The sequence below is a fragment of the Sebastes umbrosus genome, chromosome 14, assembly GCF_015220745.1.
Source record: "Sebastes umbrosus isolate fSebUmb1 chromosome 14, fSebUmb1.pri, whole genome shotgun sequence".
NCBI lineage: Eukaryota > Metazoa > Chordata > Actinopteri > Perciformes > Sebastidae > Sebastes > Sebastes umbrosus.
In genome coordinates, this window is record NC_051282.1 from 18,084,473 (window position 1) to 18,111,411 (window position 26,939).

The window sequence follows — 26,939 nt, forward strand, 5'->3', positions numbered from 1 at the left end:
GCAAAAGCAAAAATGTCTTGAATATAGTTGACCTTATTTAATCTATTATCATGTTCAGATGTCTTGATATTGAAAGACATTAGCTCTCCCCATGGTAAATCTGCAGTCTGGTCGGTGACAGACGTTTCAACTAGACAGGTTGGCCTTAATGTTTCATCAAGGGTGCCATAAATAATTTTCATGCAATTGGGTTGGGGATATTTTGAGAAATGCTATTTTTGTGGCCAAACAGATCTGAAGCAAATAAATAAATACCCTTTCTGTTGTAAACAGAAGTATAATTATGACACTTGATGTTGTACAGTCATCTTTTGAGAGGGCAGGAGTTCACCGTTTTTGGGAAGCTTTTAAGAGAGTTGAGGGGTTTTAAATAAAACTGAGGAGCATTTGGCAAAGCTGGAGGAACTGGTAATCTTTCTCCTCAAAGGATCAGTGATCATTTTACCATTGCCCGATATTATCGCTCACACACGTGACTGTAATTCAGTTTAAATGTTCAAACACAGTCTCACGGCAGTTCGTTAAATAGTCCCGATATTTAATGTATTTGATTCGTGTGAATAAACACAAATTTCCCTTTTTTTCCGTGACGCTCAGCACGACTTTCAATAACGTATTTTTTGTGCGTTTTCCTACGAATGTCCAGCAACACGTGACGCACATGTTAATTTCCGCTCAAGTCTTTTCAAAATAAAACTTCTTAGTTAGGTTTAGGAATAGATTGACTTGGTTAAGTTTAGGCAACATAACTACTTAGGTTTAGGAAAAGATCGAGTTTTGGGTTTAAATAACACCGGAAGTGGCGTAACTTAAGTACGGAAGTTACAAATAGCGACATAGAGTAGTGACCCCGACGCCGCTCTTGATACTTCCCGGTACACAATTACGTAGCTAACATAAGAATTGATTTTGTGCGGACCATCACAAAAAAATGTGAAATTTGTGTCTATGTACATGAATCAATACATTAACGTTCGTGATTATTTCACGAGCTGCTGTGCAACTGGGCTGAATGTTCAGTCATTTGGAACTGCAGTCCTCTTATTCTGCTCTATGCATGTTGGTACTGTAGATGCTGAATGGTAAAAATTTGACCTCATTTATCCGGGGAGCTTCTATCTGTGCACTAGACTGAAGAATAATACCGGTGCTCTTGAGTTTTTTGCTCATCTCTGTTGTTTCTCTGCAGACCAGCCTAGACCATTGTTCAGTCCATGGGGTGTGTTGAGTTACTTTTAGCAGCTACGTGGGTCGTAATCATATTCAAACCATCAAATTTCCTGCTTCCATTTATCTAAATGAATCGTACAGTAACATTCATCATGTTGTTTGCTGTTTCTCTCGACCTCTTGACACCAGATGGTCTTTCAGTTAAAGGGATATCACACCAAATCATGGCTGACAAAGCCATGCAAAGTAAAATGGCCTGTGGATAATATAAAATACAGGTGCAATGAAAAAAAATGATGCAAAAAGTGAAAAAAACACCGGTATTTTCCTTTGACGTGGCTGTGTTATGGTGAAACAGTTTTTCCCCTCGTACTCGTCGTCACTCTGCCGCTCACTAGAGATTTACTAATGAACGCTGTCACCATGGGAGCACCGCCACACTGCTCTAAGTTCACAGACAGTCTGCTTGTGTTGAATCCATCCTGACGATAGATTAGAAGAAATACAGGAACTTTTTTTTTTTATGTTTTTGTGGACTAAATATACCTTCTAGTTATTGAACTGTGTTTTCTGATACAGAAGTGTACTCTTAATGTTGTTCGGTGTGAGACTGTGAGGGATTCTGATGGCTTTCGGACTACTCTTTTCTGTGATCATTGGTTAGCCTAAATCCTATTGGGTCTGAGCTAACAAGCTCACATAGGGTAGAGAATCTGCCTTTACGCTAGGCACCACCTAATGCAGGTCAGGAAACAGTAGTCAAAGTTTCTAGAAAATGCTTACATACTCGGCTATTATAACCACCTTAAATATTGAATATATAGTTATATTTTAATAGACGTATATAAGAGAACACTGTGTTTTTTAATTTCATTTTCTTTGATCTAAAAAAATCGCTGATTCAAAATGCCCAAGTGTAAAAAAGTGACTACATCCTCTCCAGCAAGATAATAGGAGAGATGGTGGGGTAAGAGTTTGGGTAAATTGCACATATTCGTTTAAATTTTTGATCGTTTTTGTTCATCAGTTGTTCGTTATTTGCCTGAATTCAATCAAAGCACTCCGTACACATTCTCTGTCACATTCGTTAGACTGTCTCCTAAATAGATAGCTCTTGCCCCTACCCAACAAACCAGCTACGTACCCCTTCTAATTCAATCCAGGCAAATATAGGGAAGGACTAGCATGTTGTGTAAAGAGAAAAGAAAAACTCCACTAGTGTGTTTGTTTGATACTCTGACTCGTGTATGCTTGCGCATATGGATATGTCTGGTCATGTCTGTGCGTGTATGCATGTATGTCTGTGTTCGTGATAATATATTATGGATTTGTGTGAGAATGCGTCAGAGAGAGACTCAGTCCAGGCCCATTTAGAGTGATGACACAGGGAGCTCAGGTTGCTCTCCCTGCAGGTCGAAGGAGCTGGCGCCAGCAGCCTCTCTCTCTCAGGCCTTGTGCTGCTTGCTGGTCTTGAAGGAAACCTGCAGCACGCGGTCGCCCAGGCGGTAGCCATTAAGGCTAGCGATAGCCATGGCAGCTTCGTCGTAGTTGGTCATGGTGACAAAGCCAAAGCCCTTACATTTGTTGGTGGTGAAGTCACGGATGACCTTGACGTTGGTGACGGCACCGAAAGGCCCGAAGAGCTGCCACAGGACGCTCTCGTCCGCCTCTGGGGACAGGTTGTACACAAAGATGCACCAGCCGGCGCCAGTTGGACCAGTAAGGTTGACCCCGGCCAGGCTGGTCATGCTGTCAATGGTGATGGGGGAGAATCTGGGGAAGAGAGTGGGAGAGCTACCATGGGTGTCATTCTGAAGTTCCACACAGGATTCACTTTTCTATACTGTCTCTTATGGGCTGTGAGAAATGATAGCGATTGTAGTCGGGTATGGAGTCGGGGGACACCATCTCCATCCCCTCTGCTGTACAGTATAAATATGTGTGGGCACCACAGTGGCTCCAAACTACCTGCTTTTATACAGAATGACACTGTGTGCCCTGAGACACAGACACCCACACAATGTGCATATTTTTCTCTGCTGACCAAAGCCTCTGGAAGAATTAAACACATGAATCACAATGTTCAACAGAAACCACAGTATTGAACAAAACACAGAAACCTAGAGAGGGATGAAAAGCAAATTTGGAATCAAATCATACACAAACTGGAGCAAACAGAGGAGACGCAAACGGAATCTGGTATGTCCATGCTGGTGAAAAAAAGGGGACATTAAAGCAACTGAAACTGACAATGTTAGTTCATAAATAAATACATATAAATTATTTCTATTAATTAAAATAAAAGAACGAAAAGGTTAAACAAAGCCATGCCAGAATACCCTGCTGTTAGAAGCTTGCATCATTGCAATTACAGATAGTATTTTGTTGTCTGGGCTGCTTCTGAAACATGGTTTAAATGGGCAGTGGGTATTAAGAATTATGGCCATTATATATCTGATTTCGAGATGAAGTCAGCAGGCGGTATTCCAGGCACTTTGTTTGAGGTTTTATTTTGGCATGGATGCTTTTGAAAATACACCTTTGGCATTTACCTCTTGACTCCGTAGCTGGCGTTTAGTAAATTGTCGAGTCTGCAACGCAAGAGGGAGAATGAAGGGGATGCAGAAGTTAGTTATGAGATCTACAAGGAAGGGGGGCTTTCAGTTAACATGTTGCTCCTTCACCAGCTGGCCTCCAGAGGGCATCCTTCACTGCAACGCAGGCCCAAACCATCCAACCACAAACTGATGGTGTGTAAAATAGTTCTGTGAGTATGTGTCTCAGCTGGTATTTATTATTCTTCATTGTGATTTCAGTTGGTAACAAATCCTGTATCCTAGGCCATTTCACATCTACTGGTTAAATATAATTATCCATACTGAGTTTGTGATATTCCATGAAAATATTTAATACTGGAAGATAATGACTGGACCTTTATTCAACCATGTAGATGTGGCCAACATCTGGCAATTTCACTCTTTATGGTGCCTATAATGCCTATGTAGTATAGGCAAACATTAAAGGTTCAGTATTATTCTTCTTAAACCAAGATTTTTTAGCTTTAGATTTTTTTGATTGTATTTGGAAAAGTCTGGTCTCTTACATTGGTTTTGAGCTGTTATTTGGATCTGGTCCCTTTCCAAGTGAAGGGATCATGCTGCAGTTTAAAAGAAAGTCAGAGAAAAAGAGTGAGAAGGAGGGACGATGCAATATTGCCAATTCCTTCTGTACTGTAAAGCAATAATATTGCTTAAAGGAACACTTTACTAAGAAGTTGTGTTAATATTGACAGAAAATGTTTTTATATTTTGAATGTTTTCGATTACACAATTTAGACCACATTTGCAGTTTTTGGGGTGTGCCACTTCAACTGATTGATTTTTCTTTTCACTCTTAGGCGGCGTGAGGTTGCCAAAAGGTTCAGTACCTGAAACGCTGAGTCTGGTGGTGCAGGGGCCCCGTGTAGCGGCGGGCAGCAGTCTGGTACAGCTGAGTCAGTAAGGCCTGGCCTGTCTTCTGGCTGGGGTTGTTGGCGAACTTGACAGTGATGGGCTCGGCGGCACCCAAAGGCTTCTGTCCGTTCAGACCTTTGATGGCCTCTTCCGCTTCGTTGCGTTTGTCAAACCGGATGAAACCCACTCCTCGTGATATGCCTGCTCCGATTAAGAATACAAACCAATGTTACTACCTTGGCATCAAGGACCATCGCGGCCTACCAGTCTTTCATTCAGAGAGGGAATGGCGCTGAGAGTGACAGCATGAGAAGTGCAATAAGGCTATACCTGTGACCTGGTCCACTAGAATACGGGATGTGATGATGCGACCGTATTGGGAGAACAGCTGCTCCATGTCCTTCTGGCTCATGGTTTTGGGGAGTCCACTCACGTAAAGGTTGGCATCACGAATAGAAGCCGAGCTTGGCCGGGCATATGATACCTGTAACACCGAAATAAAATAAATCAATGAGTGCATTATATTTTAGTAATGCAACGGTCCAACAAGCCCACAGTTCAGTTTGTATTGCGGCCTTTGGGTTTCTGTTTCGGTTCGGTTTGTTTTACACATTAGGGAGAAGAAAAACAACCATTTCCAATGTGTTTGAACTCCAAAATATATTAAAGGTCCAGTGTGTAGGATCTAGCGGTATCTACTGGTTGAATCCTCTCCCGTGTGCCAAGTGTTTTGGAGAGCCACGGTGGCCGACGCAAAAAACGCAAATGGCCCTCTCTAGAGCCATTTGGAGCAGAGCCAGTTCATAGAGTGCGTGTCTATGTGGGAAGTGAGTGATGAAGCAAGAGAGAGAGAGAGTGGTGACGGGAGTGAGTAACGTTATGGACTCCGGCCCAAGCTGGTTTGTTCATTCTGGGCTACTGTTGAAACATGGCGGTGCAGCATGGCGGACTCCGTGGAGAGGATCCGCTCCCTATGTAGATATAACGGCTCATTCTGAGCTAACAAAAACGGAACGATTCTTATTATCAGGTGATTATACACTAAAGAAAACATACTTATTAATATTATATTCTATTTCTGCCAATAGATCCCCCTACATGTTACACACTGGTCCTTTAAAAGATGTTCAGATAATTGCCTCTTCTATGTCTCTGGTACCTCATCAAATAATTAGCAGGCCTGTATTTAATAGTAGTGCAATGGTGCAACAAGCCCACGGTTCGGCTGGTATTGCGGTTTTTGAGGTCACGGTTTCAGTTCAGTTTGTTTTGCACATTAGGGAAAAGAAAATCATAACCATTTCCAATGTGTTTTAACCATGGATGTATAAAGAGAACTCGATACATCGTTGCATCCTTTGAGCCAATAGAGCAGGCGCAGTAGCGTTTCTATTAACCCCGCCTCCCAGCCCTCGCTCCAGCCTCGGTCTGGGTCTCATTCACATGAACAGAGGAAGGGAAATAACTCTGGATTCAGCTATTCATGCATTTTACAACTTTTAGGACCTAATGATTTAAATAAGGGCTATTCAAGTGTTGAAGTTGATTTACCTAAAAAAAAGTTATCCACAGAGTTACAGACGTCTATTTCCCAATGTAAGTCTATGGGAAAAAGTATTTTTGGGCATCACGTGACGGACACAAAATTTGTAATTCCACTGTTTGGCCACTACAAAAATTTGCTTCAAAGCCCGACGCACTTCCTGGGGGCTCGGTTTGAACTCCAAAATATATTAATAAATGTTCAGATAATTGCCTGTGTTTAATGGTGGTGCAATGGTTCAACAAGCCCACAGTTCAGTCTTAAAGTCATTGAAGGGTTAATATTTTTACGGTGCGGTTTTACATCCCTATTATATTTATATACCCAAATCACAAGTTTGTCTCGGAGGGCTTGAATCAGAAAAAAAACACGTCAACTTGAAGAACATGTTAGAAAAACCTGATGTAACTGGAGTGAGTTTCCAACAAATAGTGTGACTCTGTCGATGTATCCTCATTAGACCCAACTGTCTCTTTGCTATCTGTGGACTTAATCAGTGCCTTCAAGCTCACAGCCACAATGAGACCGTCACAGACCCACTATGATGACTGTAACCATTACCCAAACTGATACCAGTCATCAGTTAACAAGCCCAAGTGTCAGCTTTGTTTTGCACTGAAACACATCAGCCTTAGATGATGTATTTTCCTGAATTCACTGGTGACTTAATTAGTGCACGGCCATTTTTTGGTGCGTCTGTGTTTATATCCCTTATGGTTTTATGTTGGTCTACTTTTCAGAACATTTTACATCATCTAGCACTGCAGAGGGATATATATCTGATTGATTGTGGTCTTGTTTTTGTGTTTATGGCAACTTGTAAACACGTGTGATAGATAATCCAGTTCAGTGCATTGTTGTGAGTGCTGCTGTGTTTGTGTGTGATGGAGAGACAGAGTGAGTGTTGTCTGAGATAGGCTGAGCTGCCCTCCCTGTCCTGCTGCCTCCTTCCTTTGTCTCTATCCTCTGGGGGAGAACAGCTCCACTGGCAAACAGCAAACAATGTAAGTGCATCACAAGACTTGCAGGAGCCTTGACTACTTTTAAACACACACACACACATTGTTTGCATGCGTATGTATTGGTATCATAAACATAAATCTTTGCGAATTTTACTAATTTTTAGAAATATTTGTCAACGTTAACGCAATAATAACACGTTTTCAGTCAGTTTTAAAGATGCTGGCGTCATATGAAACTAAAAAACCTAAGGAATCAAATGGTACCAACCATGTCATACTAGCTTGTCGCAAAGGAGGTTAAATAATGCTCCAAACTTAAGTCAAATTTTGGTGAGGAAAAACGGGCATGGCCATTTTAAAAGGGGTCCCTTGACCTCTGAACTCAAGATATGTGAATGAAAATGGGTTCTATGGGTACCCACGAGTCTCCCCTTTACAGACATGCCCACTTTATGATAATCACATGCAGTTTGGGGCAAGTCATAGTCAAGTCAGCACACTGACACACAAGCCTGTTTGGCTTGAGTTTGCCATGTTATGATTTGAGTATATTTGTTATGCTAAATGCAGTACCTGTGAGGGTTTCTGGACAATATTTGTCATTGTTTTGTGTTGTTAATTAATTTCCAATAATAAATATACAGTATACATACTGTATGTTTGCATAAAGCAGCATATTTGCCCACTCCCATGTCTATAAGAGTATTAAATAATAATAATAATAATAATAATAATAATAAATTCAACTTATATAGCGCTTTTAAAGAACTCAAAGACGCTCGACAAATCTCCCTTTAATGTTAATTTTGAACAGATAAAAAATGTGCGATTAATCTCGATTAACTATTTTAATCAATTGACCACCCTAATATAAATGTTTGCGAATTTCACTAAATATTTGTAGGTTTAAAGTTGCTTTCCCTTATTGCACAGACACAAAGAAAGCGGTGATGTGAATTAAAAGTCCTTCTTTCAGATGAATACAGGTGTTCTGATTTCATCCATCAGTACTAAGCACCAGTGTCTATTGTGTACACAGACGGACTGTATGAGCAGGAGGGTTGTGTTGTGCAGTGATTAGGGTGTTCTGGATGAGTCAGGGGGGAGTTGCTGTGTTCGGGGAGCAAAGGCTGCCCTATAATTAACCCTCTCCCTGTCGCTCCCACAGTACAGATGGTGCCTGAAGCCCATATGGCCTCTAATCCTGTCATTGGCATTCTGCTCTCCGAGCTACCCCCTACCCTCCTAACGCTGCCCCCTCCCTCACAGCCTCACCCCTCTCTATTGAAGCCTCCTACAAAATCAGAAAGATAAAACTATTTACCAGAGGAATTATTTTTTACATTTGAGAATAAATTATTAAGAGCGATCTATGTATAGATAAATGATTATTGAATGTCATAACATAAGATCAACTTTATAAAACAATAATTGTCATGACAATCAGCACTTTTTCTACATGGTTGTTCCAGACTAAGAAGTAATTTCCCTTGTGCAATCTTGTGCAAAATATTTGACATTATACACGAATATTAACTATTTGTTCTTCCAAAAAGTGACCGTGTCCAGTACTTTCCCTGCTTGTTGTTTGATCAGTCATTAGTCAGATTTAACGTCCCCATTCATGGACAGCTGTTGGACGATCACCTGCTCTGCTCTCTCAGAGATTCGATTTCTCAATCCTGCAGTTTGTCTCAATCTTTGATCTACTTTGATCAGGTCGGAGGGGCGGTGGAAGGAAGTAGTGTCTAATAATATGCCCCCTCTCTCCCTCATCTGATTTTGGGACAAAGAAGCCCCCTAATTAGCCAAGATTGGAGGCAGATGGGGTAACCAGGACTGACCTTAGTGCACTGCAGTCAGACTTCCTAATTACATTTCCATCACAATAACCTCTGCATGCTGTCCGCCCCTTGCTTTCTGACCTCCACTCTCTCCTGCTCTTTTCACCCTTTTCTCTCACTTCCTTTGTTCTGGCCACCGCTCCCTTCTGCCTCCTCCTCCTCCCCGTTTTCCTCCCCTCCCTCTGTCACGTCTGTCGCCACCTCTCTCTCTCCCCCTCCACTTCCTTTTCTTTTTGTCTAGCGCGTCTTCACAAATCAAAAAAAATAATATTGTAGAGCTGTGCTCACCTTGATTGTTTTAGTCTGCAGTTTGAGACCATTGAGTGTGTTGATGGCCTTATCTGCATCATTTGGATCCACATAGTTTACAAAGCCATACCCCAAACTCTGACCTGGAGACAAAGAAAGAGCCGCAGTGGCGTCAGTGATCCTCAAAACCATTTGTGTGGTGTGATTATATATTTTTTTCTCAAAGTGGACAAAGTGTTGTACCTGTTATCTTGTCTCTGACTAGCTTGCAGGACTCAATCTCGCCAATGCTACCAAACAAACTTTTGAACTCCTCCTGCGTCATGTTCTGAGGCAGATAGTTGACGATCAGGTTGGTTTTGCTGTCGTCTGTGGAGCCATTGGTGCTAATGACTGGACCGTTGGGCAGACTGGTTCCGCTTGGACCGTTGGACACCTGGGTTTCCATGGTGCTGATTATCTGCTGAGGAAGAGGGTGGAGTTAGATTCACAGTTCACATAGAGACACAATAGGACACACGGCTGTATAAATGTGCTAATATTAAACATATAATACATGCACACACACTCTGTCCACTCTGTCACTGTCAGAGGGAAAGGTCAGGAATCAGCATTGCTAAAATGGAGATGGATACAAGGTCTGATTTATCGTCTCCCCTCCCCCACTTTCACCCCATCTCTTGCTCCCTGCCTCTGGTCCTGCAGATGTCACAGTCCCTTTTTCTTTACTCCGCCCCTCCCCCTACCCTCTTCCAGGGTCAAACACCATTACATCATTACACAGGGATGGATAATAGTGATGGTGGTGTGTGTGTGTGTGTGTGTGAGGCTGGGGGAGATTGGGGTGGCAGGGTTCAGGGATGACGGACAAAAGGGAGAGTGACGTTGTTAAAGGGATTCAAGATATTGGTAGAAAAATAAGTTAGGATTACACGTTTGTTCTTCGGACTTTCTTTGTGTTTTTTGTTTTTGTAAGTGGAGTAAGGGTGTGTGTTAGTGCACAGTGTAGTGTTTGGGTTGCTCTGGAGTACACCGTGTTGTTTAATTTGATCCACTGGGGCTCCTCAAGGATAATCTGCGTGGCCAGAAACGAAACTTCCTGCTCCACTTTCCCTTTCCTCTACACTCAACACCTACAGTAGCTCTCTGTCTCTTGATCATTATTTCCAGTGTAAATCTACATGGAAAATCACTGCAAACTGCACTGATTTGTTCACCTGTTTGAATTAGACACAAATATCTAATAGGGGTATGTACTGGCAAATCCTAATGTTACATCCTATTTCATTGTGCACATATTGAATATAAGGGCTGGCTTTTTTCATTTGCATCTTATGTTATTTTCATGTTCAAACATCATTAGATTAGACATTTGATTCACTGCACATGTCAAAGTAAATAAGTTGACTCATGCAACTAAAATTAGTCTCTATAATGTGTGCATTTGCAGTAGACTATTTGCATTTAAATGCCTGCATTCCTTCTCACAAACAAAGGTATAAGGTGTTTGAATAATCAGTTTCAATGCATATACAGTGAGCTTGTTGTGCCATAATATCAGATTGTTGGTCCGAGCTGTTGCAGATCTCTAACTGGTGGGTGTTATGTTTGTTAATAAGGCTAAATGAGTCTCCTCTAAAGCTCTTAGGGTCTCACAATGAAGTCCAAAGCAACAAAGGGACTTAATAAATTAATTTTCAGAATTATTCCAAAATGATATTCAGGGAATGTAGAAATACTGTAGGTGTCACTGAAACTTAAACATAAGTATTTACCTGGCCCCTGTAGCTTTTTGGATTATATCCTCTGATAACAAGCTGTATTTGTATTCCCACACATCCATCACCATCTCATGAAAATCCACCCTCGTGTTGTGTTTGTATCAGCTGTGTTTCTGTATTATTACCACATTACTAATATAATTGATTTCTTAACATCTGCGTGCCATTTCATGTCTTCTCTCTCCTTTTCCAGAGAGACGAGTGGCTCTGTCTAACCTGCCTTTTCTCCTCGTCTCTGTAACCTGCCGTCTCGCTTTGAGCCTCACCTCGACTCAGGTTGCCCAGGTAACAGCCCCTCAAAGACTGCATTGTTTCTAATGGCTTTCTTACTCTCAGTGTGTGTTTGTGTCTTAATATGTATTAATATTATATGGCTTTCGCAGAAGCAGGGAATATCAGCAAGTCAGATTGATAATGACAAGGGGAGAAGGAGCACAGTGACGGAGTTAAGACCGCCTAAAAATAAAATACTTCAGACACACATCTACGCACAAAGGCGGTGAAACACAGATCGCAATCTGTCACAAGATTTTGATCCACTGGCTAAAAATCTTTTTCATGGCGTTATGAATTATGATACGATTAACACACACAAAAAAGGTGGAATCAAGCTGTATTTTTTGTACACTGGTGTGTGATGTGATGCATCTGACTAACAGAAATATGAGCAACTGACTGTGTCCCAAATCTGACAAAAAGCATTTTGAAGGAACAAAAAAAAAAAACATATTAGGGCAAATTTGACTCGCCAGCTGAAATAACCCTCAACATGGCAGAACACACATCCCCAGTGAACAGTGTGAAGTTATATAATTCACTGAGATGTGGCTGACACAAGCAGCAACCAAGATTAAGATTTCCATGCAGAAATAGAGAGGAACAGCATGCTTTGAAACAAATAGAAAGGATAAAAAAAAAAACAGAGGATAGTTTCATCTTTAGGCCGTCATATTTCATATTCCAACAGCAAAAATCAAATAGAGTTTTGTTTGCAGAAACCCAATTACTATGACAACGAGACAATAAATCATTGTGATGTTGTAGCCTACAATAGCATGAATAATCCTAATACGCCCAGTATAGATCTACTAAAGGCTCCAGACATTTTCGACTACTGGAGACAATAAAAACGTCCATCCCAGGAGTACCTGGTAACCATGACGTCCTGCGTCCTTTGTTGCATATTATTGCTCCTTCTCTCTCAACATATTTCTATCTAATCAGGACGAAAACATGCCACAAAAATAATCTTTTTAAATTTCCTCAAATATCCCGGTTGTTAGGGTAGCACTATGTGTCCCACACTGCTTTTTTTTCTATTTTGGGGTTCTGTGAGATCTCCCTTAATATTTAATGTACTGCATCAGCATCGCCCACACATGGTCCCAGACTCGCACGCAAACAAGAGCCCTGCCTCCTCTGCCAAACACATGAACCCAGACTTGCACGCAAACAAGAGCCCTGCCTCTACTGCCAAGCGAGCACACGTACCACCACCTACACTGTTCACTATTAAATTACAAAACACAGAAGCGTTACATGACTGAATGTAAATGCAGCAGCCTCTAGTCTTCATGATGCCTGTAAACCGCTTTGCCTCAATTCATTTCTGCTCCAAATGCAGCACAGCACTGGAGGCTATAATGTACAGAAGAATAAGCGTCTCCCAGTTTTAAGTCATAACATGAGATTTGTTACATGTTTACAATGCACTGAGAGTGTGAAGATATAACAAGAGAGAAAATGACATAGTCACCATCAGTATTTTCGATTTGGCATGCAGTCCCAGCTAAAAAGATTTGGTAATTTTAGGCTTAGTAGATTTAAATTCACTGTGCAGTGTGTGTGTGTAATATCTTTGTGTTGACACAACTGATCATCAATCAAAATGAAGAAACACTTTTAGAAATCCACCTGGATATTATCAACCAACAATGATCTCCTTTTAACATATAACCTTGTCCACATTATATAAATTATTTTTTTCTCTGGAAGGCATGAATTAAAAACTGAATGCTAGGCTGAAGTGTAAATGAGCCCTCTAAATAACACAGATTACCGGATTATCCCAAACAAAGGGCATTAGCCACACTCTCTGCAGCTTAAGGGATCATGGTGGCAGCTGTAAAACAACAGGACGACAGGAGTCACAGCCCTCTGTCAGCCATGCACCGAGGCTACCCTCCTATTCTCCTACTCCGACGACTAAAAAGAAGAGATTTCTAAAAGATTTCAGCCTCTGTGTGCTTTGATAAGATGGGAGCAGACAACGTCAGAGGCTCAGATGAGACAAACGTGTCCTGTGAGTCCTTGTAATGTAGCAGTGGGGCGCTATCCAGCGTGCTGAAAAAGGGAGTGGCTTTCTCATTGGTCTCATTGAGGCCACAGAGGCCTGAGAGATCCAGCAAAAACACCACCAATCCTCTTTATTATATATATTTAATCATCTTTAAAAACGAGCAATTAAGAAATAAATCACATATATTTTAAATGGCACAACATAATCTCCTTTTATTATTATTTAGCGTCCTTTTTTTTTTATTATTATTTAAAGGCCAGTGTTGCTCTGCTGTGCTCTGCAGGCATTCATGGAGCGCCTTTTTGCTGAATAAACGTATTGAAAGGAGCAAACAAAAGAGCCACCCGTTCCTCCTCGTCTCCCTCGCAGAGGGCTATGGCAGCACTATGAATATTAATGTAAACAGTGGCGCTTTGTGTCGTGGCCAGGAGGCTGCAGGACTCTCAGGGAACAATGACTGTTACAGTCGACAGCCACAAGTCAAAAAATGCCATGAAAAACACCAGCAATCCCACATATTTATTTACAGAATTAATACTGTTGCATTCAAGTGATGTTTGGAATTAAAAAAAGCTGTAAACTGGCTTTAATTTGGTGTGTATATAAGGCCACTATTATCAGAGAAAATAATATTTTAGCATACTACTCATAATATTATCAAGCATTTTTATGCACCCTGTTCATAATATTGAAATTATATATGCTTATACATAAAAATGTTGCAGTCTCATCCACCTCTTTCTTCCCTACAGGCTTTTATATTTGTTGCTGATAATTACATGAAGTCGTTGGCAACAGGAGGCGAACCACCGCTTACATAACATAATTACATTTCATATAAGTTAGTCAGACCATATGTCTGAACTGTGCTACATGAATTCCTTTTCATATTTTTTTATTTTGGACAGAGAATAATCCTTTAACCTATAACATATTTCTATTTAATTCAGTATTTTTTAACCTTAACCGTTTAGACTGGTTTTCCAGTGATGGCCTCGGCTGCCCTTGTCCTTGAATTGTGTAAGTGCCTCGGATAGGTTATCTGACTCAACGCTTTTTATTTGCTTGGCACTGCGGTATACAGGACTGGAGGACTGCGGACCATGTGGAGGGGAGCAGCAGTGTGCCTGATCCTGATCCTGATCCTGTCTACAAGGCCTGCCAGGGACAATAGGTGATGTGCAACAAAGAGGGACTAAAACTGGGATTGGAGAGATGTGTTCAGGTGGACAGTTAGAGACTCACACATGGTGAAAACTGTCCACCTCCATTTTGCATTTTATTCCGGAGCAATATTTAAATTCAATGAAATGTTAAAGTTGTTCATATCTCTCACATCCTGTTTCCTCCTATATGTGTTAAATAATGTTAGTCTGAACAGCCTGACATTTTACCATCATTAGATATAATTCGAATTCGAATTCTAAAAAATAATTCTAATTCTAAGAAATAATTCTAATTCTAAGAAATAATTCTAATTCTAATAATTCCACAAAATTAGACTATAATAAAATAGTTTTTTTATGTCACTTTAAAAACATGTGATTTAAAGCAGCATCCACGCTGATTCTTGTTTTCTATTTTTCTATAATTTAATGTAAATGTGTGTTTAATTGCGCTGCGTAAATGAACTCTCTCTGTGCTGTGTGCAGCGTGGCCAGAGAGGTAAAGCTGTAGAGTAGCCTAAAGGCCTCGTTGGAGGCTTCAGGCCCTCGTTTAGTCCAGCAGAGACAGAGACACGCCCAACCAACCAACCCGGCCGTCGGCTCTCACAGCAGAGCTAATTTATCACCGCTCACATCCTCCTTTTATCCGACACGCGTCAACGCCAGCATGGCCATCTTGTACACTGTATGAGATGTGATATACTTGGAGGAGGAAAATGCGCTTAAAATGGATGGAGATGTCCGTGCGCGTCCTCACTGTCGCGGCCTCTCTGTGAGGTTTTCCAGCCCATTTACTCGGTTGCATCGCAACGAGATACCCTGAGGAATTTTTGGGACTTTGTCTGATTCAATGCAAACCAATGGATGCGTAATCTCCCTCCTCCTCTCCTCCTCTTCCTCCTCCATCCCCCCTCCCCCTCCCGGAGTGACTCGACCCTTTTTTTTTTTTTTTTCTCCTTTGCCTTTTGCTGGATGGGGCCCTCAGCCTCCGAGGCATCATGTTTTGTCTCAGAAAGCTGTCTCCAGCATCCTTGTGCTGCACCATGCAAAGAAAGCCTCCCCCCACTGAACCAGCGCCTCTCTCCATCAACATCTCCATCACCATCTCCATCTCCATCACTGTAATCCTGCGGAATTCCTACATCCCTGACTCCTGTATCCTTTAGGAAATAATAACCAGCAGAGCTTCGACATTCATTCGAAAAGGCTGTGGTACAACACACGTAAAAGGCTGTGCTATATCTAAAATGGCAGGATAAAGACTTTATGATGACTGCAGGCTGGAGCGCAGCCGGCATGGCGCATCACTCAGTATGAGACTGCTAATTACCGCTATCGATCGTTAATCTTATCATAATAATACGGCATCAGCAACAAAAACACAGCACACTACTAATCCCAAAGATCGTCTATGTTGTGGCATGTGGGCACAGCCAGGGAGCTCCGTTTAAAATAACATCAGTAATAGATATCAGTAATAAATAAATCTGGCTGCATCACATGTGTACATGCATTGTATAGTGCATAATAAATCCAAAATAAAGGGATGCAGTGTAAGCATGCTGCCACAGCATCCCCTTCACTAATATAAGAGAAATGGAGTCATACGTACAGTAACCATTCTTGACGTACAATGAAAGAAATCTAGGTCCTTCTTTCCACTGGTCTTGAAGCTGGAGTCTCTTATCTGCTCTTCGGCCCTTTCTATTATATGGCCCTTTATGTTCTGTCAGGAGTCCAAATGAAAAGAAAAAAAAAGAAAAAAAGGAAAAAAATACAATCTTCGCCAGGGAGTCTCAGCCCTCTGAGATTGTAGGTGTCCTCTATAGGATGAAAATGAGGAGAAAGGGGTTTTCTACTGGATGATGATGAGGGAGAGCGTTCTCTCCGAGTGGCGTGGGCGATGGTTTCAGAAAAAAAGAGAAGCAGTGATCCTCAGCAGGGTGTGTCCAGGGGAGGGTGTTCTGCTTCTGCTGTCTTTATGTGTAATTCCCTGCTCCTCTCGCAGTCTCCTTCTGTGCCTCTGCTGCAATGTTCTTCTTTTATGCGTCCTCCTGGCTGGCAGAGCGCGCTGCTGATTGGCTAATTGTGCAGGGAGGGTACTACATGGCAGCCATTGCAATGCGCTCCTCTCCCATTATCCCCTTCAGGAGAGATCACCAAGAGCCCCCCCTCCAACATCCCCTCCCTCCTCCATCCCTGCCCTTCCATCTCTCCACTCCCTTTTTTCCTCGCTGCCCTTCCTTTCTTCCTGCCCCCCTCTTCACACACACACACACATGCAGAGCGGAGTGAATAGGGCTCCACCTGCACTTTCAGAACAGATGGGTGCAGCACAAGACAGCAGACTTGTCTCTCTCATTCCCCACACTTTGCACTCACTTCTCCCTCAGCAGCGCAGCCCCTTCCTTTTCTCTCTTATTCTCCATTTAGGTTCTGTTTGAAACCATAGCAAACAACTTCACTCCTTGGGCCTTTGTCTTTGCAAATAAAAGCCATTTTTTGAGTGTGAATCGGCAGACTTTCTGCGTCCACATTCTCAGCTGATAATCACAGAATTGAAGCAAAGGAGGGGAAAAGACACAAAATATGCAATAATTGGGTGTGAATTGTGGCGACAAACAAAGCGTTAAATCCATAATACGACTAATGAGTGGATGATTTCTGGACCTCTCAAGGCAGATGGCTAGCTAGCTATAGGGTCAGGTGCAGACATGAGAATAACAAATTAGATGAATTAATTCATGTCCATTCAGTGAAAAGTTGAGAAAGGTGCAGTTGTAGCTGTGATCAGGCCGTGCTGAATGATCTCCTTTCTTTGCTTTCTGAACAGAAATGTGGCCAGCAGTGATTTTTGTCTTACTTTACGACATCCCTGCATCCCCTTCCTGAGGAGTTCTCACCCCTCTCTGCCCACCTCCTGCTGCTCCCTCCTGTGTGGTGAGTGCTCACTGAGACATGCTGTTTGGGCTCATCTATAATGCATCCCCTGCCCCGGGACATCATGTGTGACAAATGACCTATTTCTGTGCAGACCCCCATAGGGCCTTGACCTGGGGGGGTGGGCGTGTGTGCGTGCAAGGGCGCCTAAATCAGTGTATGTTTGTTTATTTGTGTACGAGTCTAGTTGCTTTTCGTGTGAGGAGGTGAGATGGTGAGGTTGTGCTTTGAATTAGTGTCTCCTGTTTATCTGTCGATGAGCGGACAAGTGGTGCTGATGTGAGTCCTCCTGCAACAACAACCAGTCCCTAACTGACCTTGAAGAGTCCTTAGACGTCTCTGGCTGTAAGGAGTGATGGTGCGAGGGAGGAAATAGTTTGCATTATTGACTACTTGTCCTTGATGGATATGTGGATGCTGTCTATATACGCAGATGAAGATATAGCACAGGACATGCCACTAGCTAATTTCCTCGTACTGTATCTCTCTTATTGTTTCTCCCACCTTCCCAGTCACTCTTGTATCCCCCCTCTTTCTCTCTGTCATTGTCCTGCAGCTCTCTTCCAGTCAGTTTCTGAACACGGGCCCTGTCTGATATTTTACATAATTGCCTTACATAAGTAGCGAGCTCGGCTCAGAGCTTGGATGATATTAGTGGAGATGAATATTGCATGAGGAAAGCACTCGTTAAGCGTTAATAAGAGGATAGAGATGGAGCCCCACTGTCAGTCTGTCTTAACCCCGCCCCCACCGCTCTGTCAAGCAGTGACTCAACTCAGCCTGGATGCGTTGGAGCCTTTGAGTCAGTTTGGTAGAGAGGGAGGAAGAGTAGCGTGTGTGTGTGTGTGTGTGTGTGTATGAATGTCTGAGAAGAGATTCGGTCATTAGGTGCTTGTGTTTTTTCCGTCTTTGTTTGCTGCATAAAAGCGGCTCTTGTAACACAAAGGCGCCCAGGTCCGTCGACTGACTGCAGCCCCACTTACAGTTCACACTTAATGTGAATAAATGGGCTTAATTGTGGCCCCTCATTAGAGCCCCGGTTAGTAGCACGGCAGCTGAATCCTCCCTGTGGGTAAGAGGGCATTTGAAGCGCCCATTGTACATTACTGAATCAAAGGATCAAGCATTGGTTTTGCTTAAAAGCCTTTTTGTTATTCTACTGATTATTTTCTTATTGTTGAGGGTTCCTCCACTAGTGGTGATTAGGAGTCTTGTTGCAGCGGTCCTTTTCTCTTAGCGTATCATGGAATGCTCCTCGGTGTCAACGGGACGAACGCTTAGCATTTACAAAATTAGTTCACTGATTTTTGAAGTTCAGCAGCCCACAGACGAAACATACTCAGCAGAAAATGTAGTAGGAAGAGCAGGAAAATACATATGCTTTAGATAGCAGTTTATTTCTTTTTTTTATTACAACTTTATTTATAAGTTTACGTCCGGTTCCCTCATCTCGAAGTCAATAGGTTTTTCTGAATGAGTTTTTAGTTAGATGTCTGAAATAAGGTCTGTGGTTAACACAAGCTTAAGAGATTTTGACTAGGGCTGTCAATCGATTAAGATATTTGATAGCAAATGAATCGCATGATTGTCCATACTTAATTAATCCCACATTTTGTATTTGTTCAAAATCTACCTTAAAGGGAGATTTGTCAAGTATTTAATACTTTTATCAACGTGGGAGTGGGCAAATATGCTTGCTTTATGCAAATGGAAATCAATTACCAATGCAAAAACATGACAAATATTGTCCAGAAACCCTCACAGGTAATGAATTTAGCATAAAATATATGCTCAAATCATAACATGGCACACTGCAGCCCAACAGGCAACAACAGCTGTCAGTGTGTCAGTGTGCTGACTTGACTATGACTTGCCCCAAACTGCATGTGATTATCATAAAGTGGGCATGTCTGTAAAGGGGAGACTCGTGGGTACCCCTAGAACCCATTAACATCCACATATCTTGAGGTCAGAGGTAAAGGTATTCCTTTGAAAATGGCCATGCCAGTTTTTCCTCGCCAAAATGTATTGTAAGTTTGGAGCATTATTTACCCTCCTTCGCAACAAGCTAGTATGACATGGTTTTCTAGTTATATATGATACCAGTATTTTCACTCTAGCTGAGCCCGCAGTCACCCACAGTCACATGAGCACACAACAAGGCTGTAAAGGCGAACGAGTCGGCGTGATGACATTTAATAGTCTCATTCAGCCTCAGCTTTCAGCTCAGTTTTAAAGCTAGAGTGAAGATACTGGCATCATATGAAACCTAAGGAATCCATTGGTACCAACCATGTCATACTTGCTTGTCGTTAAGGAGGTTAAATAACGCTACGAAGTTACACTAAATTTTGGCGAGGAAAAACTGTCATGGCCATGGCCATGTCATGGTCCCTTGACCTCTGACCTTAAGATATGTGAATGAAAATGGGTTCTATGGGTACCCACGAGTCTCCCCTTTACAGACATGCCCAATTTATGATAATCACATGCAGTTTGGGGCAAGTCATAGTCAAGTCAGCACACTGACACACTGACAGCTGTTGTTGCCTGTTGGGCTGCATTTTGCCATGTTATGACTTGAGCATATTTTTTTATGCTAAATGCAGAACCTGTGAGGGTTACTGGACAATATTTATCATTATTTTGTGTTGTTAATTGATTTCCAATAATAAATATATACATACATTTGCATAAAGCAGTATATTACTCCCATGTTGATAAGACATAAGATAAAAGTATTAAACACTTGACAAATCTCCCTTTAAGGTACATTTTAAACAGATCAAAAAATGTGCGATTAATTTGTGATTAATCGCGATTAACTATAGACAATCATCTGATTAATCACGATTAAATATTTTAATTGATTGACAGCCTTAATAGTTTATCATTATTATTATTATTATTATTATTATTATTATTATTACTAATATATATTTATATATAATATTACTTGCTGCCAGTAGCAGCCATGATACATCCAGGGCGACAGCACAGTGAAAGCTACTGTTTTGGAGTAGTGAAGAAGAATTGATTTCCAGTTAAACAAGTTGATTTTTTTCTGGGTTAATAAATTATGGTATGGGATCGGTGCATAGACTGGCGTACTCGCCGATACCTGATCCTGAATTTTGGCCAGTATCGGACGCATTTCCGAAACTGGTATTGGTATCTGAAAAACTGTAATACTGACTGGCAGGACCAAAACATACGACTCTTACATAGCATTTTTTAATTGTAATGATAGTGTTTTATCTATACAGGACTACCAGAACAGTAGTGAATTAGGGCTGGGCGATGTGGAGAAAATCAAATATCCCGATAATTTTTACCAAATACCTCGATATCGATATTGTAGAGTTCACTATTTTGCTTTACAAAATATTTAAACAATGAGACTTTTGATAAATAATCATCAGTAATGTGGATATAATGACTAAGTGGGTAAAGGCAAATAATAGAACAGCTAGAACAAGTTCAGAAAATTACATCACTTGCAGCCTTTAAAACCAGGAAAAGACAACACTTATGCCATATCACGATATTATGACATCCAAAATCTAAGACAATATCTAGTCTCATATCACAATATCAATACAATATTGTTATATATTGCCCAGCCCTAATAGGAAATACAAATTCATTATGTGTTTGAACTCTGGATAGTAAATATATAATGATACTTGTCTTTGTAAGTCGCAAGAATCCCCCTTTAGGTCTGAATTCCTAAGCCTCGCCTTTTCTGTTCCTCATCTCTATTCTTCTTGTAGTATTACGTCAAAATGAATGCCTGTTGCCATTGCCCTGCGGTAATCTAGTGGCCTTGTGTGTGTGTGAAGGAGAGAGAGTGACACTATGACAGTGTGTCTGGGGGATGGGTCGGATGATGTAGCCTCAGGTCTGGTTAATTCAGTGGTCTCTCCACTGGGCCTGGCTCGTGGCAATTCAGGGTTTTTTTTCGTGGCAGCAGCAGTGAAGCAGTTATTGCTTTCAGGAAAGCATCCAAAATTAAATTAGCCTCTTTTTTAAAAGGACATTTGTTGATAATGGCAACTGGCCTAATTCAACCCTTTATGTATTATTTGGCAATTTTCTTGTGGTCTCCCTCTTGGGTTCACTCTTGCACTTTCTCTCCGTCTCTCTCCTCTCTTCCTCTCTCCATCTCTCCCTCTGTGTGTCTGGATGTGTTGTCTCTGGGCTATTATTAGAGTAGACAGGCTGGTGGGAGGAAGTCTCTGAAGTAGACGCTCTTGTCATCTTTTTATTTATGGATTATATTCTGCTTTCCATGTGCCTGTTTAATTCTCGGCGAACAGTTATCTGTCTTTTGTTTGTTTGTATTCGGTGCGATATGAGATGAGGCGATATTTATGTGCCACATTTCTTATTATTTGTCTAAAGAAAAAAATCAAGGTGCTGGTATATATTAATACGTGTTAATCATAACAATATCTGTGCCACCTTTGAGTGTGTGTGTGAATGTTCACGTGGCTTTGAGGTTGGGTGAAGCAGGACTAACCTCCTTCGCAGAGACCATGTTTTACTGAAAACCTTTTTAAATATAAAGCCGCATGGTTATTAATCTTTCATTTTGTCCTGTCTGAGTTGGTATCTGGGGAGAGACCTTAAATACACAAAGCTCTTAGACATTCTCTTTGTTTTTTTCTCGCTCCTTTTTCCTGCCGAACAAAACACACAAGTGACAGACACAAAACGAATAGAAGAGATACACGTCTGCTTCTGTTAAGATGAGCTGTTTTTAGCTTCATGAGCTGAGTAAATGCTCAGACTTTTAATGAGCAATAAATAATATAAAATAACCTGAAATGTGCTTTCATGTAGCATTTGTTGCGTGTTTACTTGACAGATAAAGAGTAGATTGTTAGATAGACAACGCGGGCTTTGATTTGATAATGTTTGCTAGAGAAACTCACTGGTTTAGCCGTTGCACTCTATTCTCTCCCCCTCCATCTTCTCCATCCTTCCTCCTCTCCTCTTTCAATCTCTTGCTCTCACTCCCTGTAGTCCAGCTCTCTCCCCATCATGGCCCTCCCCTGTTTCAGTAACAGGAGACTTGAAATCAATAGCACATTAGTCTGGCCGGAAACTCTTGTGGAATTAAATATGAATGACTGAGATTGCAGCTCTACCTGCTGCTGAGAGAGATGCATGATGGCTCTTGGGGATATGGGTTTTAGTTTTTCGTTCCTCCCTCCAGTAAACAGCCAAAGCCATTTTGTGCTGCTCTTACAGCTCATCGGATCACCGGGCTACAGTAGCTTGTTTTGTCGGAGCTCAGTGTGCAGCACTTTGATAGGTATTGTCGGGGTTGTCATTTTGTCCTCTGAACGGTGACCGGTCCGATAGCATAATTTGATAGAGCAAATGGACGTCACAAAGCCGCGACAGCTCAGGAGGCAAGAAGAATCAACGGGCCACACCCATCCTCCAAACACAGCAGCAGCACCATTTAAATATGAAAGAGCTCTCTGGTTATTAGCAGATTGCATCTTACTTTTTTTTTTTCTCCAGTATTTCCTCCAAATACAATATGTGCTGCCTCTTTCATTAAGCTTTCAGGTTCGCTGCTCTGCACATTCATACTGGAACTTTTTACATGCAAATTTCGTTACTTGGTGGTGTTCCACTTTCATTAACTGGTTCACTGTGTAAAGTGGAATAATTTCTTTTAACATGCTGTTTGGCTTAAAAGCATAATTTGCAAGGTGGTTGGAGAGTGCTGGCTGGTGGGAGGAAAGTAATACGAGACAAAAAGCCGCTGCGTATGCTTCTGGGAATTGGTATATGGCTTGGGCACCAGTAAGCTAATACACATAGATGATATAGAGGTAGATGTATTTGCGAGCTATATTTCATCCCATCAGAGATGAAACGGTTTGTGACAGATGGAGTGATATTGTTCCCCTGTACGGCCCGTGAGTGCGGCCCCTCCTGCTTTCCCTCCCTGACAGATGTAGGGGGAGGACCACAGTGCACTCCTCTTTCTTTCAATTGATTTGGGTGCTTGAACCCTCAGGGACTGGAGGATGATGGTGGGATGGGGGTGGTGGTGGTGGTAATGGTGATGGGGGTTTGGTCGTTTCCTGCAGCACACAACCTGTAAAAAGACTAAAGCGAGTGCTGTAAAGAAGTCATAAACATATTAGATGCATATATCTGCATATATTCCAGCATGGAGCTCAGTAATAGCAGTGGGCTGTGTGCACTGCACTGAGTGGAGCTGGAAGGGAATATTTCCATAAATCTTGGTTAGTGAGTGACAGCATCGCATGCACCCATGCATGTAATGTAGGCAGAAGAGAAAGTGTGGCTGTGCATACTGGTGGCTAAGCCTTCTGTGTTGCTGCCCAAGATACAATTGATTCTTTACAATTTATCAGTTAATAAGGATAAACTGCAGCTATTTTTTCTTCTGTCTGAATAGCTCAATTTACTGTTTTGTGTCTGGAGGAGGGGTGGATGTAGATTTGTGTGTTTTGTAGCAATTAAGCAGATTTTAAGTGATTCAGCAATGATTACCTTTACCCCCCCAGCCCCGAACCCTGACTGTAAGATCAACATTAGGAGACATAACAGCTGTCTTGCAGCAGATGTGTCCTGTTGCTACACCTCGCTCTCTGTCCCTGGAGGGGAAAGGTCAAGACAGGGGTTGAGGTCGAAGCAGAGATTCTCCTGAAGAAGCTACATGTTGATGCTTTGAGAGAAACAAACAAATGAGCATCTGCCTGCCCCCTGTATCACCGCCACCACAGGACAGAGATTAGAATTAGCATTATTGATTACAATATTCAGTCTGGTGTAATTCCTCCATCCTGCTTTAGGAGCTGAAGAGTTGAAGAGCTCGAAGGACCTGGAAATCATTTTTTTTTTACTTGTAAAAATGTATTTCACATTACGGGTGTAACAATATGTTTTTACAACGATACGATGTGTGTACGACGTGTCACTTTTGGTTCTGATACGATTCAAGGACGATATTTGGCTCATCTAGAACGATATGATAAGATTCAATGACTTGAAATCGATACAGTAACTTTTTTTTTGCCAAAATTTAAATCATTGTGACTGTGAAATAAATAGCTGGATACTGGACAGTGCAGGTCAGGATTCCTCAAAGTTTTTCTTGTAAGGGAATCAGGGATAAATTAATTATGGATATAAACAAGTAAACACAACAATTAATGGCAAATACATACAGCTTTTATTTGAAAATAATAAAAAGTGTAACTTCAGGACCCGCTGCTTCAGTTCTCAAGATACAAGGCAGTGCAATATTTACCAAAAAATAAAATGCAACCAACTTCTCTTCAGGTCGAATGAACAGTGATTTAACCACCTGCTTCTCTTCTCATGTTCAATATAAAAGGTAGAGCAATAATATTTAACAACAAATAAAGTGCAACCAGCATTTCTTCAGGTTGATATCATAGTGTTTGCAGAAAACCGTCGCTATTTATCTTTTTAAAGTTATTGCCTGTGTATTTTTTCATTGTTGGTAATTGTTTTTCCTTTTTATCCATAAGATAGATTGTGGGTTTGTCCTTCCTTTTTATGAGTTAATGTTGTTAAAGTTTTTACTGCTGGCGGAGTAATATCCTGGAAGCAGACCCCTGTAAAAAAAGTGGTTAATGATTTTAATAGGACTCCCTGGTGGGGTGGGATAGAGAGGGGACGTGCCCTGGCCACGGGCGCGTGGCGGCGGAGCAGGTGGATGACGGGCAGCTGAGTAGTGGGCTCCAGGGGGAGGGGGGCCTCCATTTTGGAGGACTCTTGGGGTTGAGAGAAACCCTGAAAAAAGGCAACCCCATCTGGAACTGAGGTGGGGGCTCTCGTGTGAAAGAGATCTAGTGGGTGGTGTCTGACACTCTCTCTTTTGTTCTTTGGTAACACAGCAGTGATGGTGGTGGTGGTGGGGGCTCTCGCTGCCGTGGGGGCTGGGCGCTCAAACAATAGTGCCGATCTAGGAATTGAAAGCCTTCGATGAACAGAAAAGCAAGGAAGCAGGCAGGGAAGGTGCAGACAGAAGGATAAAGCAGGCATGGCTCAGCCCACTTATATATAGTAGGTGGGTTTTCCAACTATACAAGGACACTGCAATGTCACACAAACATAACATATATCTATGAATTCATACTGAAATGTTCATGGTAAATATGTAGAAATATATTTCTTCAGGTATGCACATATGAATGCCTGGAGAAGAAGAATATTATATGTCATTGATAAACAAATCAATTATGGAAAGCACAATTAATTAGAATTTGCTGAACCCTGGAGCAGCAGAGGAAAAAAAGACGAGTTTTGGCATTGTGATGGAAGCGTGCCTGTATAGGGGGAGAGATAGAGAGCTTCATTTATTTTCATTAGCAGCATCTATGGACCAGACTCATGCCTGCTGCGAGCTCTGATGCTGCTCTGACTGCTGCTCCATGCATAAACATATATCCCCAAGACGTCTGTCCTTGCTCGGCTACAGCCAAGCCTCTGTCACGCAAGGTTAATTTTACCTCCGTCTCCCCTCTTTCCATTTTTCACATCCCTCCTATACAATTCATGCCATTCATCAACCATCTCGCAGAGGACGGCCAGGCCGAGTACCTGCAGCAGCTCTCCAGGGTGCTGAATAGGACGACTGTGGGGTAGAAGGAGTGAGCTGTTGGGGGGGAGGGCTGCTGCAGCGAGCTTTGCTATATTAATTCCTCATACTAGGCACGGTGGTATGGAATGATTGCATGCATGCAGGCAGGGAGGAGGGAGACGTAGACCTGCCATTACAATAAACTGACAAGTCCTCCATTAGTGGGGAAGACTCGCTGACAATGTCATTCCTCATTTGCTCAGACAGACAGAGAAAGGGCCTGTCAAATATGCAGTTTCTGACATATTTGTTTTACCTAACGAATCCTTTTATGGCGACTTGTTTTAGAACCGTAAACATGTTTTTATACCAATTGTCTCTCTAATGTGACTTCCAGTCACTGTAAGGCAGTAGGCCAGTAAACAAAGCTGTAGCCATCTCCTCGTAGAGGTCAAATTTGAGGACTGAATCTTAAACAATCACTGATGAGGCAAGGCTTTCTTTCTTCTCCAATCATGGTGAACAGCCCCACCTGATGGTGTGGTCTCGGTACAACATGCTCTGTTGTCTAACAGAGACATGATGTGTAGTGCAAGCAGTCCTCTAGATGCTGCTATTGTGCATTTTGTTTTCTAATGAGATTAAACTTCAACAATAGGACCAGTCCTTGTGAGCTGGAGCTAATGGAAGAAACCATCAAGAACAAATCCTGTCCACTCAAATAGGACATTTCATGCCAGATGGTTTTCTGAGTGAAGTCATGTTGTCAAAGTAAAAAAATCCCCTCTACAGTAGGACATTGTGAGAGTAATTAGGGCTGGAAACTTCTCTGTCCTGCTTCCTAAATTTTAAACAGAAATGAAACCAGTGAAACCTTAAACTGAGGTGGATATATGTGCCACTAGCAGGTCGCTGTAAACCGGTCAGGTGA

General features: G+C 41.8%; 1 protein-coding gene and 1 long non-coding RNA gene across 17 annotated transcripts; one reads left to right on the top strand and one right to left on the bottom strand.

Moving 5' to 3' along the window:
* Positions 1–1,402: 1,402 nt before the first annotated feature.
* On the bottom strand, positions 1,403–16,655 carry elavl3 (ELAV like neuron-specific RNA binding protein 3). Of its 15 annotated transcripts, none has more exons than XM_037792161.1 (8): positions 16,079–16,653; positions 9,464–9,683; positions 9,260–9,363; positions 4,953–5,106; positions 4,598–4,823; positions 4,274–4,327; positions 3,723–3,761; positions 1,403–2,964 (listed from the first exon to the last, which is right to left on the bottom strand). In XM_037792161.1, exons 1-8 carry the CDS (start codon positions 16,085–16,087, stop codon positions 2,616–2,618), a joined length of 1,155 nt encoding a protein of 384 aa, XP_037648089.1. In that variant the 5' UTR covers positions 16,088–16,653; the 3' UTR covers positions 1,403–2,615. The 15 variants fall into 15 exon arrangements, with proteins under 15 accessions (XP_037648089.1, XP_037648087.1, XP_037648090.1 ...); XM_037792159.1 differs by having other exon boundaries at positions 4,598–4,826; positions 16,079–16,647; XM_037792162.1 differs by having other exon boundaries at positions 1,403–2,943; positions 4,598–4,826; positions 16,079–16,646.
* Positions 6,289–26,653, top strand: LOC119501659. 2 transcript variants are annotated; one of them, XR_005209871.1, is made up of 5 exons: positions 6,289–7,169; positions 11,195–11,286; positions 14,385–14,474; positions 17,300–17,406; positions 25,323–26,653. It is a non-coding gene; the product is annotated as an uncharacterized LOC119501659 (long non-coding RNA). The 2 variants fall into 2 exon arrangements; XR_005209872.1 differs by lacking the exon at positions 25,323–26,653 and adding an exon at positions 23,964–24,510.
* The last annotated feature ends 286 nt before the right edge of the window (positions 26,654–26,939 follow it).

Bases quoted from the DNA above. Each gene is read 5' to 3' on its own strand.
- elavl3 (XM_037792159.1), bottom strand. The intron at 4,827-4,952 runs GTATAGCCTTAT...TCTTAATCGGAG, and splicing joins TCTAGTGGACCAGGTCACAG to CAGGCATATCACGAGGAGTG. The intron at 4,328-4,597 runs GTACTGAACCTT...TTTAAACTGCAG, and splicing joins CACCAGACTCAGCGTTTCAG to CATGATCCCTTCACTTGGAA.